Source organism: Podarcis raffonei, chromosome 17 (assembly GCF_027172205.1).
Source record: "Podarcis raffonei isolate rPodRaf1 chromosome 17, rPodRaf1.pri, whole genome shotgun sequence".
In the NCBI taxonomy this organism is placed as follows: Eukaryota; Metazoa; Chordata; class Lepidosauria; order Squamata; family Lacertidae; genus Podarcis; species Podarcis raffonei.
In genome coordinates, this window is record NC_070618.1 from 35691772 (window position 1) to 35710019 (window position 18248).

General features: G+C 45.1%; 1 protein-coding gene across 1 annotated transcript; it reads left to right on the forward strand.

Moving 5' to 3' along the window:
• Positions 1–642: 642 nt before the first annotated feature.
• Positions 643–7158, forward strand: LOC128405050 (olfactory receptor 1L4-like). Its single transcript, XM_053371229.1, has 2 exons — positions 643–1008; positions 5552–7158. Exon 2 carries the CDS (start codon positions 5561–5563, stop codon positions 6524–6526), a length of 966 nt encoding a protein of 321 aa, XP_053227204.1. The 5' UTR covers positions 643–1008; positions 5552–5560; the 3' UTR covers positions 6527–7158.
• Positions 7159–18248: the final 11090 nt, after the last annotated feature.

Below are 18248 nucleotides of genomic sequence, written 5' to 3' on the forward strand. Positions count from 1 at the left end.
GCTCAAGTCTCTAATGGGAGGCACAATAATTCTTACTATTTACCAACTTTTAATTGTGTCTTTGCAGCTTGATTGTATTCTGTAATTTGTATGGTCAGTGTGACCTTTTGCTCCTAGCCTGTAATTTCCTTTTACAACCCTGAGGCACTCGTCTCCTGCTAATGCTAATACAAATCAGAGGGGCCCTGTTTAAGAGGATAATGAACAGCTGCCAGCTGCTTTATGCCTGGCATGAAAGATACAAACATTTGCAAATATATATTTTTAAAGCTCATTTTAAAATACAAATCTTGATCAGATGCCTCAAGTTCACCTTCTCCAAAAGAGAATAAGTGTGAGCTACTCCAAGGCCAGGAGTGGGGAACCTTCAGCTGTCTAGATGTTGCTGAACAACAACTCCCATCAGGCCTAGGAGGCACAGTGAATGGCCATGGATTATGGGAATTGTAGTCCAGAAGCATCTGAAGGGCCAGAGGCTCCAACCTCCCCCCCACAACCACACCATAGGGTTATTGTAAAGGGAAACATGAAAATGAGTGTATAGCATTTTACAAACTTAGGAAAATGACAGAGAGTCCTGCAGGATTTTAAGACGGTGTTTCTCCACTATTTTGAACATACATGGTCCAATCTGAAGTTCAAATAAGTGCAGAACTTGGGGAGTGGGATTCCACTGAGGCCACCCTATTCTGCTAACAAGTCCCTAGCTGATGTGATGCACCCTGTTAAAAACAACACAAAAACAAAACCCTGTTGTGCTATGCAAGCCACTAGCTGCTGCATTGACTATTAACAGCTCATATACCCCTCCTTATTCCAATTACAGTATTCTCTGCTGATGATGCATCATGCCCTATGACTGAGTCAGAAGGCTGAGTCTCCACTACAGTATCTGCTCTCCCAGTTACAGACAGAGAAGCAGTGCTGCAACCACCACCTTCTTAATACCATCAGGATCCCAAGGGCTAAACAGCTGAAACTCCTACAGTATTTGACAGGTGGAAGCAGGTACGGGGGGGGGGAGCCATAGGAAATAAGGAGGGAGGCTGGATTAGGACTCTTCCTTCTGTCTTTCTCAAACTCCCCAATCCTTCTATTTACTTTCTTAAAGGTAAAGGTAAAGGTACCCCTGCCCATACGGGCCAGTCTTGACAGACTCTAGGGTTGTGCGCCCATCTCACTCTATAGGCCGGGGGCCAGCGCAGTCCGCAGACACTTCTGGGTCACGTGGCCAGCGTGACAAGCTGCATCTGGCAAGCCAGCGCAGCACACGGAACACCGTTTACCTTCCCGCTAGTAAGCGGTCCCTACTTATCTACTTGCACCCGGGGGTGCTTTCGAACTGCTAGGTTGGCAGGCGCTGGGACCGAGCAATGGGAGCGCACCCCGCCGCGGGGATTCGAACCGCCGACCTTTCGATCGGCAAGTCCTAGGCGCTGAGGCTTTAACCCACAGCGCCATGGGGTGGACATATGAGACCTTTGTGGGTACATGTACAGTTGTGTACAAGAAGGGATTGGCATGAATGGCTATACGAGTCTTCTTTCCCAAGACTCAGAGCTCATCCACACTTTCTTTTTGCCCCATGCTTTCTAGACTATGCCGGTCCATGTCCAAGCACTTTCCCCCCTTTGCCTGTGATATCCTGATCTTTACAGCTGAATCAGAACAAATGGCAATTGGGGTTTTCTGTGGATTGCTGTTTGATCCGATTCAGCAGTAAAGAGCAGGTTTTCACAAGGAAAGTTCCGAGCCAAAAAGAAAGTGCTCAGACATGGGTCTGGAAATCCCAGACCTGTGCCTAGCAATGCGGGTATAGATGAGCCCTTATATACTGCCTCTCAGTAAAAAGCTCCAAAGGCAAGGTACAATAAAATCAACATAAAAACCATAAAATCACTTGCAGGCTCATCAAAACAATAGTAGCAAAAAGCCTGCAAACTGAAGCCACATCAACATGTGAAGTTCAGCCCCAACCCAACCAAACTGCCTCTGAGCTGCTTTAGTTTTTCTCACAGCACTCTATCTTATTGTTGCCTTTTTTCATCAGCTCCTCAATTCCCTTAAACCCTGCTTGCCCCTAGACATCAGTTTCCTTCCTATTCAGTTAGGTCCAAACTTCTCAGTCCACTTCCTGTACTGCACCTTACCCCTCAAGCACCCTAATCTGTATCCTCATCTCACTCCCTTTTCCTCAATCCTCATCCTGCCCCACACAGAGTTTCCTATCACTGAACTCTGTACTAGGTTTTCAGCCTAGCCCAGTGTGTAGTTTTTCCCCATCTGCCACAGAAGCTAAGAAGGTGCACATTCTGTTGCTGCTCCCTCCCTGCGCATTCAGAGGGTTCATGAACATTTTGTGATGTGACAGTTCAGGCAATCAATGTCAGAGGTCTTACTGCCATGTGCAAGAATACAATGTATGTTATTTTAAAATAATAATAATACAGTGGTACCTCGAGTTAAAGGTAAAGGGACCCCTGACCATTAGGTCCAGTCGTGACCGACTCTGGGGTTGCAGCACTCATCTCGCTTTATTGGCCAAGGGAGCCGGCATACAGCTTCCGGGTGATGTGGCCAGCATGACTAAGCCACTTCTGGCAAACCAGAGCAGTGCATGGAAATGCCGTTTACCTTCCCACCGTAGCAGTACATATTTATCTACTTGCACTTCGTGCTTTCAAACTGCTAGGTTGGCAGGAGCAGGGACCGAGCTACAGGAGCTCACCCCGTCGTGGGGATTCGAACCGCTGACCTTTTGATCAGCAAGCCCTAGGCTCAGTGGTTTAGACCACAAACCTATCCATTCTTAAGGATATCAGCCCTGAGTGCTCACTGGAAGGACAGATCCTGAAGCTGAGGCTCCAATACTTTGGCCACCTCATGAGAAGAGATGACTCCCTGGAAAATATCCTCATGTTGGGAAAGAATGAGGGCACAAGGAGAAGGGGATGACAGAGGACAAGATGGCTGGACAGTGTTGTCGAAGCTACCAGCATGAGTTTGACCAAACTGTGGGAGGCAGTGGAAGACAGGAGTGCCTGGCGTGCTCTGGTCCATGGGGTCACGAAGAGTCGGACACGGCTAAACAACTAAACAACAACAACAACACCTCGGGTTAAGAACTTAATTCATTCTGGAGGTCTGTTCTTAACCTGAAACTGTTCTTAACCTGACTTTAGCCAATGGGGCCTCCTGCTGCCGCTGTGCCAACGCTGCATGATTTCTGTTCTCATCCTGAAGCAAAGTTCTTAACCCGAGGTAATATTTCTGGATTAGCGGAGTCTGTAACCTGAAGCGTATGTAACCTGAAGCGTATGTAACCCAAGGTACCACTGTAATAATCCAGTAACGAACCACAGCACCCAATCTCCAAATTCAAACCAAGCCTCAGGGTCACAGCTGTGGGTGACTGATGGATGATGGGTTGTGAATTGGGCTGGAAGCTTCACTGCAGACATTTGGTTCTAGCCAATGTTTTTCCTACTTAAAGCAGACGAATTGAAATTAATGAACATTGATTCATTTGCAATTCATGTCAGGAGGTTTACTCTTTGTAAAACTTGGTTGTAAAACGCTGTTGTAAAGCTGAGCAAGCCACCATCCTAAGCATAAGGATGGCAAAGGGTGGGAGCAGGTGGAACAGTGCAGCTACTAATCATACAATTGTAGAGTTTGAAAGAACCATGAATGTCATTGAATCCAATCCCCAGGAAGCTTTTGTTCCATGTGGGGCTCAAACCCACAACTCTGAAATTAATAGTCTCACGCTCCACTGACCGCACTATCCCAGTGCTGTGGGGACATGTGCTAAATGTGCAACCCTGAGTCCCCCTTCGAACCCGCTACACTTGAGTAATGCGTGAAGTGGGTTTAGGTGACTTGCATTTGAATGTGTGAAAGTGAAGTGGCTCCATTAGGAAAACATTGAGCTTCAGGTGGCACAGACCAGCCCTTCAGAGAGAATACTTCTCACCTGGGCCATTCCATGGTACCTTGGCAGGTGGGAGAAAAGAACTGGAGTCAACCTCTGTCAGGTCACCCTTTATGGTGGCCAATGTGATATTCTCCAGATGTTGTGGGACTATGGCAACTCCCCTGAGGCTGATGGGAGCTGGTTTCCAGCAACATCTGGAGGGCACCACATTGCCCACCCTGTTTTATTTTTTCATTTTTATTGTACACACATAAATAATAAAACATGACATGGGTCACAGGGGTAAAATACTAAACATATTTTACAGTACGCAATCATTAGGTGATTACAGTAAACCAGTAAAATTAATTCTTCTTGGAAAATACAGAGTAATAGGAGTGAGCTAATGATCTACACCACATTGCTTTTTTTTTAAATTAAAGATTTTGTTGATTTACAAAAGTGTGTGCAATGTCTCTCTCTCTCTCTCATATTTTTTCCCATGGAACATTTTTACAAATCGGTTTCATTTGTTGAGACATTAGGAAGAAAAGGGGGAAAGAGGTGGAGGGGGGAGATAAGTGGGGTGGGGCAGGTGGCAATGTTTCTATTTTATTTAATATATGTGGGGTTTTGTGTCATCATCGCTTGTGCAGGTTCTCTGCTGTTCACTTGTGATTCTTTGGTGGTGAGAGAGGTTGGGGTTGGCCTAGGGTGTGGCTGTTCATTTGTGGCTGGCTGTGGTGGTCTTTGTTTTCATGTGTAAGTGGGGTGGGTGGGTGTTTTGGATCAGGTTAGCCATATTGATTTGTATGCTGGTGGATTTTTGTCGTTGTCTTGTTGGGCTGTGTCTATACCACATTGCAATAAATGTTGTAGGTATTTCTCGTGCGCGTTCTGTTTTGTATATTTAACAAAATCACCCCATACAGTGTAAAAAATCATCTTGTTTTTTCCTTTCCCCTTGCCACCTTCAGTTTTTGCAAACATTCCCATCTCATATGTTTGTATGTACCTACGATTTGACATCCTCTCCAACATAATAGAGAGCTATTGTGCTTTATGTAGGCACCTCAGTGTTAAATAACATCTAGTGAATGTGCCCTAGTAGTTGCTGACAGAGATTTATATGGTTCTTTTATCCATAAATTGTTCCATTGATCCTCTTCAATGTTTATATCCCATTTTAATTCCCACCAGCTTTTTAGACCTTCTCCCAGATAAGTGTATAACAAATCAGCTGATGTAGAGAAGGTATTGTGGGCAAACCTTCATGGGCCAAATTTAGCCTGCAAGCCAGAGGTTCCCCACTCCTGATATAACAATTGAAAATGGGGTCTGTGGTGCAGACTGGTCTTGAAGGTCTGAAAAGATCGAAGATGACTAGCCTAGCCTGTCCGACAGTGCCTCTCCAGGGGATGGGGCAGTTCTGCCATCTAAAATTCTTTAACTAAAGGAGATGCCAGAGGTCAACTTGGGGACGGCTGTCAGGCCATGCGCTGCACTTCCTTTGCTTGGGTGGGAGTCAGCCTGGATTACATGATGGTGGCTGGATGGACTGAAGTGAGCTACAGAGTTACTTATCCTTGCACCAATCCCAGCTTTCAGCTTATTTTTCTGTGGTTCTCTCCCCAGCTCAAACCCATGGAAAGTGAGAACCACACCAGCCAGCCTGATTTTATCCTGCTGGGTTTGTCCAGTGGGCAAGAGCAGGACCACCTTCTCTTGGCTCTCTTCCTCACCCTGTACCTGCTGAACTTGCTGGGGAACCTGCTGATTATCCTCCTGATCCGCTCCGATGCCCAGCTCCTCCATGCCCCCATGTACTTCTTCCTCAGTCACCTCTCCTTGGTGGATGTTTGCTTCACCTCCACCACCATCCCCAAGATGTTGCGCAACCTTCACACAGGCCACAAGAACATTGCCTATGCTGGCTGCCTGGCCCAGATGTACTTCTTTGTGGCCTTCGCCATCACTGAGAACTTCCTCCTGGGCTCCATGGCCTTTGACCGCTTTGTGGCCATCTGCCAGCCCTTGCACTATTCCTTGGTGATGAGACCCATGCGGTGTCATGTGATGGTGTTCATTGCCTGGCTACTGGCCCACCTCCACTCCTTGCTCCACACCGTGCTGATGTCCAGGCTCTCTTTCTGTTCCCCTCGCCACATCCACCATTTCTTCTGTGACTCCCAGCCTTTGCTGGTGATGGCTTGCTCTGAGAAGAACCTCAATGAGATACTGAATTTCTACGAAGGTGGCAGCATTATAATAGGGAACTTCATCCTCATCCTCATCTCCTATGCTTTTATCTTCCGAGCTGTGCTCCGGGTGTCTTCTTCCCAAGGCCGGAGCAAGGCCTTCCAAACCTGCGCATCTCACCTGACTGTGGTCACCCTCTTCTACGGCTCGGCGATCGGAGTCTACTTCCGACCCCTCTCCAGCTACTCTGGGGACAAGGACAAGATTGCCACCGTCATGTACACCGTGGTGACCCCAATGCTCAACCCTTTCATTTACACCCTGAGGAATGCAGACATGAAAGCTGCCCTTTGCAGAGCATTGGAGAAAGTAAGACATGCTTTGGGGAAGCCACACAATGTCAAGCCGTGATGGGAAGGAGGGGAACCTGCGATGATCAGTTGTGAGAGATGCATTGTGAGAGACATGAGAGATCAGGCGTGAGTCGGAGAAGCATGGATCTTTGAAGGACACCATTGGTTGGTAGACAGTCATCAAGGCTGTCTTATAAGGCGAGCTGTAAGGGCCTGACCTTATCCAGCTTTCCCACCTGGATATTCTGTGCAGAACCAGTCAACGTCAGAGGGACCAGAAGGAACTTCCATAGAAATTCCATTGTTCTCCACAGGAGGGAAGTCTGTCTGGGAGCTGGATGGGAGGGTTTTTACTTGGTGCTGGGTAGCAGAGGCAGAACAGGAATCTTGCTGATTTATTGATCATTCAGGTGCCAAACAACCTCCCTCACAAAGCTAGCAGTGGCACTCTCTAGTATACTGTTGGAGAACTTCACTATCAATGTCGAATCCGCCTTGCCTGGGCCGGCTCATGACCTCATGGGTGCCATGACAACCACGGGGCTGTCTCAGTATGTCATGCACACAAGACACATGGCAGGTCATTCCCTAAATCTGGTTTCATGAACGCCCTCCCTGGCAAAGTGCATCTGTCTCCTTCATTATTGAAATTTATAAGAAATTTTAAAACATTCCTATTCACCTAGGCATTTGATGGCTGAAATATACTGGCTATGACAGCCATAAAATTAATAACTGTGAGGGTCTGTGGTTGCTTTTTTTATAATAAAAATCAGATATTCTAAACATTTTTAGATTGTTTTTCATTGTTTTAAATGTGTTTTTTATTGTACTGATTTAATCTTTTAATGTTTGCTACCCTGGGAGGAAGGACAGGATATAATAATAATAATAATAATAATAATAATAATAATAATAATGGTAATAATAATAGTACTCACAGAGCCCTTCAAAATCTGCTATGGACATAGTTGGGTGGGGCTTATATTTCAGATCACCTGAGATTATTGTTTTCCTGTCCAGAAGCAAAAATACCTTTAACTTTAAAAATGAATTACTTGACCGGCATTGATAACACATTGCTATTGAATGCATTTTAAAAGAAACAAGAGAGGTACACCTTCAGATATTATTCAGATACACCTCAGGTGCAACCAAAGAGCTTCTCTCTCTCTCTCTCTCTCTCTCTCTCTCTCTCTCTCTCTCTTATAAACTTTATTTGGTTTTACAAATTCATTCACATTCATATTCATCCGCAATAAATTTTTTTTACACAAGATTCTTCCAGATCTCAAGACTTCCCTCCTCCCCTCTGTGGATTCTTTGCGTAACTTTTTAACTGCATATTAAAAGTCCATCTAGTTTACAGTCCTCCATTGTGTCCAAAATCTATTTCAAAAGACTTATTTAAAACCTACTAAAGAGTTCAAGTGTTTACAATGGTCTTTCAAATATAATATAAATTTGTCCCATTCTTTGTTGAAGTTTTGATCCTCTTGGTTTCTGATTTTCCCAGTTGGTCTTGCCATCTCTGTGTAGTCCAATAGTTTCATCTGCCAATCCACCCTGGTAGGCATCTTGTTCTCTTTCATCACCCAAATCACCGCTCCACGGTCACCCTCAGTCAGGAGTGCAACATCTCTCTCTAGTGGCTCATTCTGAACCTGCAACTCATGATAAGCCCAGGAAGCTTCAAACAAGGAGTTATGCTAATACCAGACCATGTTATTACCAAGGAGGCAGGTTTAGTCGTTAGAGCACTATCCCTGCCTCCGGGTCTGGTCTTGACCGGAAGGATACTGGAATCAACAAAGGAGACGCAAGTGGCCTTAAGGTGCTGCTGTGCAATGCCAGGTCAATGATTCATAAGAACGTTGTCATCCACGACTTGATCCTGGATGGAGGACTTAACCTGGCATGTGTAACAGAGACATGTTTGGATGAAGCAGATGGGCCTGTTCTTGCCGCTGCTTGTCCACCAGGTTTCTCTTACACACAGCAACCCAGGTCATACGGGTGGGGGGGTTGCAGTGATTTTTAGGAATTCATTAGCTTGCAGCAGGCATCCTGTCAGAAAGACCCAGTTTTTTGAGTGCATGTTCTGGAAGTTGGACAATAGGGGAAGTACAGGATTCCTTTTGGTGTACCAGCCTCCCCGCTGCACCAAGAATTCCCTGTCTGAGCTGCTTCAGGTCGTGGCGGATGTTCTCCTGGAGACACCTAGTTTGGTTGTCCTAGGGGATTTTAACGTCCATGCCGACACAACCTTACAAGGGGCCACTCGGGACTTCGTGGAAAGCATGGCCTCCATGGGGCTGTCCCTGAATAAGTTTGGCCCAACTCATAGTTGTGGACATGCCTTAGACCTGGTGTTTACCTCTATGGATGTGGGTGATCTGAAACTAAGTAGAAGTGAAACAAAAGAAGTGCCATGGTTGGATCACTTCCTGGTGCAACTGACCCTTTCCCTCTGCAAGGAGGTGGGACCACTTTGGATGGTCTGCTCCCACCACTTAATGGATCCAAATGGATTCCAGAGAGTGGTAGGGGATGTTTTATCCCACACTGATGGCCATCCAGCTGATTCCCTGGTGGCCCTGGTGGCCCACTGGAATGCAGAGTTAACCAGGGCTATTGACTGTCTGGCTCCACCCCCATCATTCAGCCCAGACACTGAAGTCCAGCACTGAGGGCCTTCTGGTGGTTCCCTCACTGCGAGAAGTGAGGTTACAGGGAACCAGGTAGAGGACCTTCTCGGTAGTGGCGCCCGCCCTGTGGAACACCCTCCCATCAGATGCCAAGGAAAGAAACAACTATCCAACTTTTAGAAGGCATCTTAAGTCAGCTCTGTTTAGGGAAGTTTTTAATGTTTGAAGTTTTATTCTGTTTTTAATGTTCTGTTGAAAGCCGCCCGAGTGGCTGGGGAAACCCAGCCAGATGGGTGGGGTAGAAATAATAAATTGTTGTTGTTGTATCCTGACCTGCAGCTAATAAACTCAATTTCATTTTTTCACAATTTCAAAGAAATTAGGTCTTTCCTGAAATACATTTCCCCATCACCACCTTTCTGGACAGAAAATGCGCTTTTGGAGTACATGGGGATATCTGGAAGAAACCAGATATCTTGGGTCACTGCTCCTTGTTCTCAAGAGAATTTTATCTCCACAGAAAGATGACAGGGAGGAACTTTGTAAAGTGGTAGTGAGGAAGCTGACAACATGTAGGGGAATGGGATTTCACCACAGGGTCAAGAGACAACAGAGGCAGGTCAATAACTCCTCCACAGACAGTGGTGGGCAAGAACATGTTTGTTTGTTTGTTTGTTGTGTTTCTATATCACCTTTTTTCTCCAAGGAGCTCAAGGTGGCATACATGGTTCTCCCCCTCTTCTTTTAATCCCCACAACAATTCTGTGGAGTAGATTAGGCTGAGAGGCAGCGACTGACCCAACTTAAGTCAGTGAGCTTCATGACCAAGCAGGGACTTGAACTCAGATCTGACTCCGCTGTACTACACTGGCTGCTCCTTAACTGGCAGGGAGTTAAGGATAGCTGGATGGAAAAACTGAGCAAGCACCCCAGAGGTGTCTGATTCATGCAGGAAAGCCCCTCCACACCACACAACCTCACCTTCCAACCCTGCAAGGCCCCAAACTGAGGGTCAGAATTTGAACTCTGGAAGCTGCCTTAGCAGAACACTAGCACAGCTAGCTCAGTATTGCTAACAGCAGCTCTCCAGGGTTTCAGAGCGACACCATACATTTAAAGCACATGACTTCCCCCTCCCCAAAGAATCTTAGGAACTGTAATTTGCCGCTCACAAAACTACAATTCCCAGTACCCTTAATAAACCACAGCATCCAGAGTCTTTGGGACAAGGCGTGTTCTCTGACTGCATAGTACAGATGTTTCTCCAAGCCCTACCTAGAGATGGTGGGGATTGAACCTGGGACCTTGCACATGCAAAGCAAGTGCTTTACCACTGAGCTACAGTGGCCTGTATAAATTAAGGGACCTATATGGAAGTTGAGTGTGCATGGAAACAATGGAATCCCAAGACTGAGGTCTGAGTTTATCTCTGAGTTCAGGGTGAACCAAAGTGGAAGTTGACTGGACAGCATGAGCATTGTCAAGATCCAGAGATCCGGAGATGATCCCTGCTGCTGTTTCCTTATCAGGAGCTCTCTTCAGAGTTTTGGTCCTGTTAATGTCTACAGCCCTTAGAAGTACAGTGGCACCATGGTTTGCATACGTTTTGGATTACAAACATGTCAAACCCGGAAGTACGTGTCCCAGTTTGCAACATTTTTTTGGATTACAACCCATTTTGGGGGGGATTAGGTAAAGGTAAAGGTACCCCTGCCCGTACGGGCCAGTCTTGCCAGACTCTAGGGTTGTGCGCTCATCTCACTCTATAGGCCGGGAGCCAGCGTTTACCTTCCCGCTAGTAAGCGGTCCCTATTTATCTACTTGCACCCGGGGGTGCTTTCGAACTGCTAGGTTGGCAGGCGTTGGGACCGAACGACGGGAGCGCACCCCGCCGCGGGGATTCGAACCGCCGACCTGACGATCGGCAAGTCCTAGGTGCTGAGGTTTTACCCACAGCGCCACCCGCGTCCCTAATCTGTTCGTCATCCCCTTGGGGGGGGATTACGAACAAAAAACTTTGGAGGCCCCATTGGTGAAAGTGTGCCTTGGGTTACAACCTTCTTTGGTTTACAAATGGACCTCCGGAACAGATTATGGTTGTAAACCAAGGTACCACTGTACTAATATGGTGGACGCTTGGGTTGCGAACGTGATCCGTGTGGGATGCATGTTTGCAACCCGCAGAGTCTGCGCACATCCAGGTTGTGATTCAGTGCTTCTGCGCATGCGCAAAGAGCAATTTAGCCTTTCTGTGCATGTGCGGCCACTGAAAACTGGAAGTAACCCATTTTGGTACTTCCGGGTTTCGGCGGTCTGTAACCCAAAAAAACGCAACCTGAAGCGGCTATAATCCGAGGTATGACTGTACTAGTATTCAACAATGACACAAAGTAGAATTAACAATGCAAACCATTGCCTTTGTGAACACGCAGTTAGCGCTCAAGATACAAGATATCCATGATCCCAGTTTGCAATCTTAGAATACTGCCATTATACATAACTCTCGTGTGGTCCTATATAAATTTTTTTTCATTCCACCACCTAAAGAAATCCAATTTCCCGCCACAAATGATTGTATTGCATTCTCCCCTCTGCTGTGGAATTTGCTCTGGTGGACCACACAACACTGCAGAGCTTTCCGGAAACATCTGAAGACTTTATCTCTCTGCCCCCTGCAGGGGTTTCTCTCCCCCCCTCCACCCCCGCTGAAGGAGGTCTTAATTGGTGGGTTTGTTTTCTATTGCAGGGTTTGGTTCTATCTTTGCAATCTTTGCCTGGCAGCTTGTCTTTGCAGTTGTAGGTTTTTAACTAAAGTTTTTGTACTGATTTTCTGTGTTTTATTGGAAAGTTTAGATCCTTATTGTCAAAGGTTAACTTTATATTATTGTTTGCTTCCTTGTGAGAAATTTTATAAAAGGTGGTGTAGAAATTTATTTTAAAAATGAATAAATAATTACATTTCCAAGGCACCTACACAAAATTACTGTTGCCTTATTTGTAAGTATAATGTTCCTAGTTTTCTGGTGCCATTCCCTCAGAAGCTAAACTTTTGTAGAGAAATCCAACTCTGTCTGGTAGATAATAATATATCACTTACTGTGTCAGAAGATTCCAGTATCAGTTAAAAAGGCTAATTGGAATTCTATTTTCCACCATGAACCAAGATTATCCCCAAAGTTGTTGGTCAAAGTTCATCACTGAAATTGGCCTTTTTCAATGTTATCAGACATTTCATATGACTGTAAGCCTCTAAACAATTTGGAACAAGACTTTAGATCATATCTGTGAATCTGGAGTTAATCAACAAAGGATAAGGAAGTGTTGAAAAGGTTTCAGATTTGGTCTTGTTTTTTAAAAAAAACACCAATATATTTGATCGAATTGTTAAGTGCTCAAAAAAGTTTCATTTCAGGTTAAGGTTGAGAAGCATAAGCAACTATGTTGAGCCATCAGGTAGGTTAAAAAAAACAACTTTAATGGGGCCAATAGAATTGTGCAAGCTTTCAAGATCAGCAGAACTATGAATCCAGACTCAGAATCTAGTCTTTAAAAGAAGCATAGGGAATTGAAAAGCTTACACATTAGTTTGCGATAGATCTATTTTGTTGGTCTTAATAAATGTATTGCTGTACCCACAACAACAGCAAAACTTGGGGTCTCTTGAAGACTAATGCAATCTTATACATATCTATTCAGAAGTGAGCCCCATTGAGTTCAATGGGTTTGCTCCCAGGAAGATGTGTGCACACACCTATTTACCTGTGAGTAAGCCTCAGTGAACTTAGTGGAACTTACTTTTAAGTAAGCAAAAATAGGCATAATTGCTCTGTAATAGGTCTATTGTGCCCTAACCTTTCCTGAACTAGAACTTAATTTTCAGACCCCAGAAGACAATATGACTCAGTATGGGTGGGGTGGTCCTGCCTTCAGGCTTGTACATCTTGGAATCTGATTTTTAATGACCTACAAAAGGTTATAAAGCAGCCTATGGAAAGAACCCCGCAACTGGAATTGCTGAAATTTTCCTTAAACCAAAATAAAGACGTTCCAGGTGATAATGAGACTTGCTGGAATGCCTCTTAATCACAACGTTCCTGACTGAAGCCAATCACTGAAAAGACATGGAAGGTGCAACGTGGATATATTAGTAAAATACATGTCATATATGGAAAAACGGAGACACACACTCAGACATGTTCTTTCAAAATAGGATAAAACGAAGTTTGATTTTATCATGCAAGTCTAAAATCTAGGTCCACCACCACAATAGGGAATGCACAGTGACCCTACCTCTTCTTTGACATTTTCATGCCTTATTTTGATACTTTTTCTGATACCTCTCCAGGTTCTCAGTATATGTTTCTTTGAATCCTGCTTACAGTCTGGATTATAGGTATTTGCAGGGGGGACCATTATCTGGATGTTTTTATTGATTGCATGTTTAAAATGATGTCACTTCCTTTATAATTAAAACAATAAAGATTTTTTAAAAAAATAATAATAGTGAGAAACCTATGCTTATGAGCCCTTTTGTGTTTCCACAAGACTTATTTGATATGGTGCTGCCACCCAGCTACCCTTCTGGGCTTCCTCAAGGTTAGTATCTTAGGAGTAAGGCTCGATTTTTTAAAAGCTCCATTGAATTCAGCGTCGGAGCCACACATGTCTGGGTTGAAGCGGAGATGGCAGGATGGAAGGCAAGGTATGGTTGGAATCTTGCTCTTCTTGCATCCTCTTTTCTCCTCCCCCCCCCCATCAAAACTAATTGGCTCTTCTGATCTAATCTAGTCTGAATGTTAATGAGAAGCAAGCAGGGCTCACAGTTCCCCCTTCCTTGCACAATGGTCCATCTCCTTCCCCTCCCATCGCCCTTTGATATTCATGGCTGTAGGAGCCCAACTCCCGCTGTGGGGTGAGACAATGAAGGCTTGATTTGCCCGGGGCCCCTCCAAGAAGACTTTCACAACCTCCATCCATCCATCGAACCAGAAATGGAACCGACTTCAACAACACCAGCTATCTCAAATAACCAGTCCTTCTTAGATGATGTGGGATGGGTCCTCCCTTGGGTGGCATAGAGTTCCTAGGGTTGGTATTTGACATGTTTTTACATAGTTCTAGAGAGAGGACCATGAAGGGACTGTAGCTTTCCCCCCTCCCCAGTCAAGGATCCCGTTGAGCTGAATGTCTCCTTGGAAGACGATCCTCATTGGTTCGAATTTAGAAGGATAAATAACTATGAACCCCCAAATTTCGTGGTTAATGGGGCCAAATTAAGAGTCTTGTGACAGCCTAGAGACTGAACAGATCTATGATGGCATCCGGGATTTATGGAGTAATAACAGTCCACTTTCTCAGGTGTATTAAGATGTACAGTTGGTAGATAGATAGCGCACGCGCGCGCGCACACACACACACACAGATGCAGAGGGGGGAAACAGTAAACATGATGTTCAAGAACAGCAGCCTGTGACAATTGTACGTAAAACCTACATTTATATAAGGAAAGCGCATTGACCAGTCACACTGTGAGTTTATCTTGTGTATGGACTGAAACATTATTTGAAAACTACTTTTTGCATGATGTGGACATTTGACTCAATATATTTCCATCTGTGGAACACTTTGGGACTTCATCCATATTTGAATTCTCCCAGTACATGAGATGTAACAGGGAGTGGGGCTGTAAGTTCCCACTGAATTTTGACCAAGGGATCAACATATTTGACTGAACTCTCATTATACTTCCAGAATTGCAGTCACCCAAAATATGGCAATGAATAGCTCAATCTTCTTTACTTACAGTATTTCCACACTCTGATCTTCCTCTAAAACAGGGATGGGTGACCTATGGTCTTCCAGATCATGTTAGACTCCAACCCCCATCAGCCCCTGCCAGCATGGCCAAAGATGAGGGAGATGGAACCCAATAACATCTCAAGGACCCCTCCTGCTCTAAATGCCATCTGCCAAAAAGCAAACATAAGTGCCAGACCTGCTTCGCTTCAATAACTGAACTGACTTGTGTGCCTTTGGCCCAGTCTTATCCTGTTAATGGAAGGCACAGTCCAATGTCCACATTTCTTCTAAGGTACTGAGGGTACCTTAGTTTCCCCATTTATTCCATCACAACAACCCTGCCAGGTAGGTTAGGCTGAAAGATAGTGATTGGCTCTGGTACACCTGGCCTAAGCAGGAATCTGAACCCATCTCTTACAGGTGGTAAGGTGCATCGTATTGACTCTCCGTATTTGATGTGTCTCACTGTTCATCTGAACATGTGGAGTCAGTTTCCATGGACAGGGGGCAGGAGTTCTCAAGTAAGTCCACATCCCCAGGTGTGTTGCTCCACACCTTCAGTCACTGGCCTTCCCTGCACTGAGCAGGGCAAGCTTATAGGTGGCCTCTACTCATGTTCCCTGGGCTGGTGGGCAGGGCTGGTTGCCAGTGTCAGTGCCAAAGTGCTTGGCTGTGTGGTTCCCTGGGCTGATTTGTGATCATTGTAATATCCGATCAGAGGGAACCAAGTGTGGTGCAGTGTTAGGAATGTTAGACTCGGGTTCAAATCCAACATAGCCATGGAGCTATGAATCAGCTGACCTTGGGCCACTCAGCCTCCTTCACAGGGTTCTTGTGAGGATAAAGCGGGAATATGGAGAACTGTGTGTGCCACCTTGAGCTTCCAGGAGGAAAGAAGGGATCTAAATGTAATTTAATACATTTGTGAAAAGTAAACTGGAGGACTGGCAAGAAGGCATATTATCTTTGAGGGAGAGCACAAAGAGCTCCAAAAGCAGCGGAGGAGGAGTCCCTCAGCACAAGTAGCACATCACAGCCCAAAAGAGCTTGTAGAATTTATTCATTTATTCCATTTCTATCTCTCCTGCATATGGGGTTCCCCCCTCCTCATTTTATCCTCACCACAGCCCTGTGAGACAGGATGAACTGAGAGACAGTGTCAGAACAGCATGCAGGAATATATAGGGCTGTGGTTTCTTCCTCGGTTCTTAACTCAGGAATGGAGTGTAGGAGTGGAAAGGTGTGGCATAAATGTTTAAACAAATTCACACATGTGGCACTATCATTTCCCTCTGGGAAATATCCGAGGTTATGCATCTAGTGAGTTTGTGGCTGAAGAATGATTCGATCCCGGGGAATCTCCATACCCACCATGCAAGCTAACATGCTTAAAAAGGTAAAGGGACCCCTGAACGTTAAGTCCAGTCACAGACGACTCTGGGGTTGCAGCGCTCATCTCGCTTTACTGGCCGAGGGAGCCGGCGTTTGTCTGCAGACAGCTTCTGGGTCATGTGGCCAGCATGATTAAGCCGCTTCTGGCGAAACCAGAGCAGCGCACAGAAACGCCGTTTACCTTCCCGCCGGAGCGGTACCTATTTATCTACTTGCACTTTGACGTGCTTTTGAACTGTTAGGTTGGCAAGGGCAGGGACTAAGCAACGGGAGCTCACCCTGTCGCGGGGATTTGAACCACCAACCTTCTGATCGGCAAGCCCTAGGCTCAGTGGTTTAGACCACAGCACCACCCGTGCCCCTAGCTAACATGCTTAGCTGCTGCCTAAAACCAGCTCCATTGCCACCAAAAGTGTCTGGATCCCCCAGAACTGAGTAATGGCTCTGCATCCAAGGTCGGGAGCCAAAGAACAGAAGAAGAGCCAAATGAATGAGGCCAATGGCCCATCTAGTCTAGCATCCTGTTCTCACAGGAGCTAACCAGATGCCTATTGGAAGCCTGCAAGCAAGACCTGAGCAAAACAGAACTCTCCCCATTTGACCCCATGTTCTAGTATTTATGACGGAGAGAGAACTGCCTATCCAATTTCCCTGTGCCACGTATCATTTTTAAGCACCTCTATCATGTCCATCCTTACCTAGGTGAAGTCCTGTGCTTCAACTGTATGGTTTGTACCCTGCAAATCCCTACTGAAACCTCTGGAGAAATGTGGTTAAGAGAGGACTGTGGACAAAGAAGGCAAATGGCCATATTTATTCAAGGACATCTATTTGAATTAATGTCTACTGATGCTAACTTGCTCTCAGCAACCTTGCCATAATAAGCCAGCTCAGAATGAATGCCAGAATGCACTCGCCAAGTCCAGCGCTAGTCGCTCACTTGTTCCATGGCTTCAATAACCTCACACACACTTCCTCAAGCATTATCCCCAATGAACTCACTGGGGAGGACTTCCTTCAGAGTCAACCTCCAGAGACTCCAGCTGTAAATCATTCCCTACCAAGTCTTTTGCTTGCAGCAACCCCCAGAAGCCATCGCTATTGCTGTGACTTTGCTTTTCCTCACCGCATTCCCTTGGGGAAGGGGGGGTTGCCCTCCCTCCAGAGAGAACTGGAATGGGCAGCCAGCAGCAGGTCTGGTGGGGAGGGCTCATCTTTGGGGTGCAGACAGCTCTGGATCCAAGCCCCCTTTATTGCTCCTTTTCCCCCTCCACAACTCAGTCCTTTGTCTCTGTTTGCTTCCCTTCTTCCTGCCCTTCCTCAATTTGCAAATGAATTTCAGCCTTGAAGGCCACATTCCTGCATATCAGATTAAGGGATGTGAGAAGGAAAATACCTCCTTGCATACAGGCAACACACACAAACACACACTTGTCACTGGTTTCTGAAATCCCTCTCCCAAGTAGGAATAAAGATTGTGGTTTTTTTTTTTACAGGCCCCAGCAATATCAATCTGTTTGTTTTTTTATAAGATATTTATTAGGTTTTTTCAAAGAATACACATAGATTTATGAACTAAAAAAAATTACAGTGTTAAAAAAAATAGAAATTACAAAAAAAAACTAAGAAAAAATACAGATAGAAAATACATACACAAACCAAGAAAAACAAAAAAAAAGAAAAATTTAAAAACGAATCCAGTTTTCAGAGCTTGTAGGTTCATTTACTTATTTTCTTGACTTCCTCACACTCCCCCTTTTTGTATTCCCATTTATATAATTGGTTCAGCAAATCCTAACCTTCTTTCATTTATCTTAACTTTTTATCATAACCTATTATAACAATTTATTTTCATCCATTATCAATCCATATTTACATATTCTTATTACTCTTATTTGCCAACACCACTTATTTCCAATCCAACATCATTTTAACATTCAT

What these genes read in the sequence shown, in the direction of transcription:
- LOC128405050 (XM_053371229.1), top strand. Translation starts at nt 5,561, where the DNA reads ATGGAAAGTGAGAACCACACCAGCCAGCCTGATTTTATCCTGCTGGGT.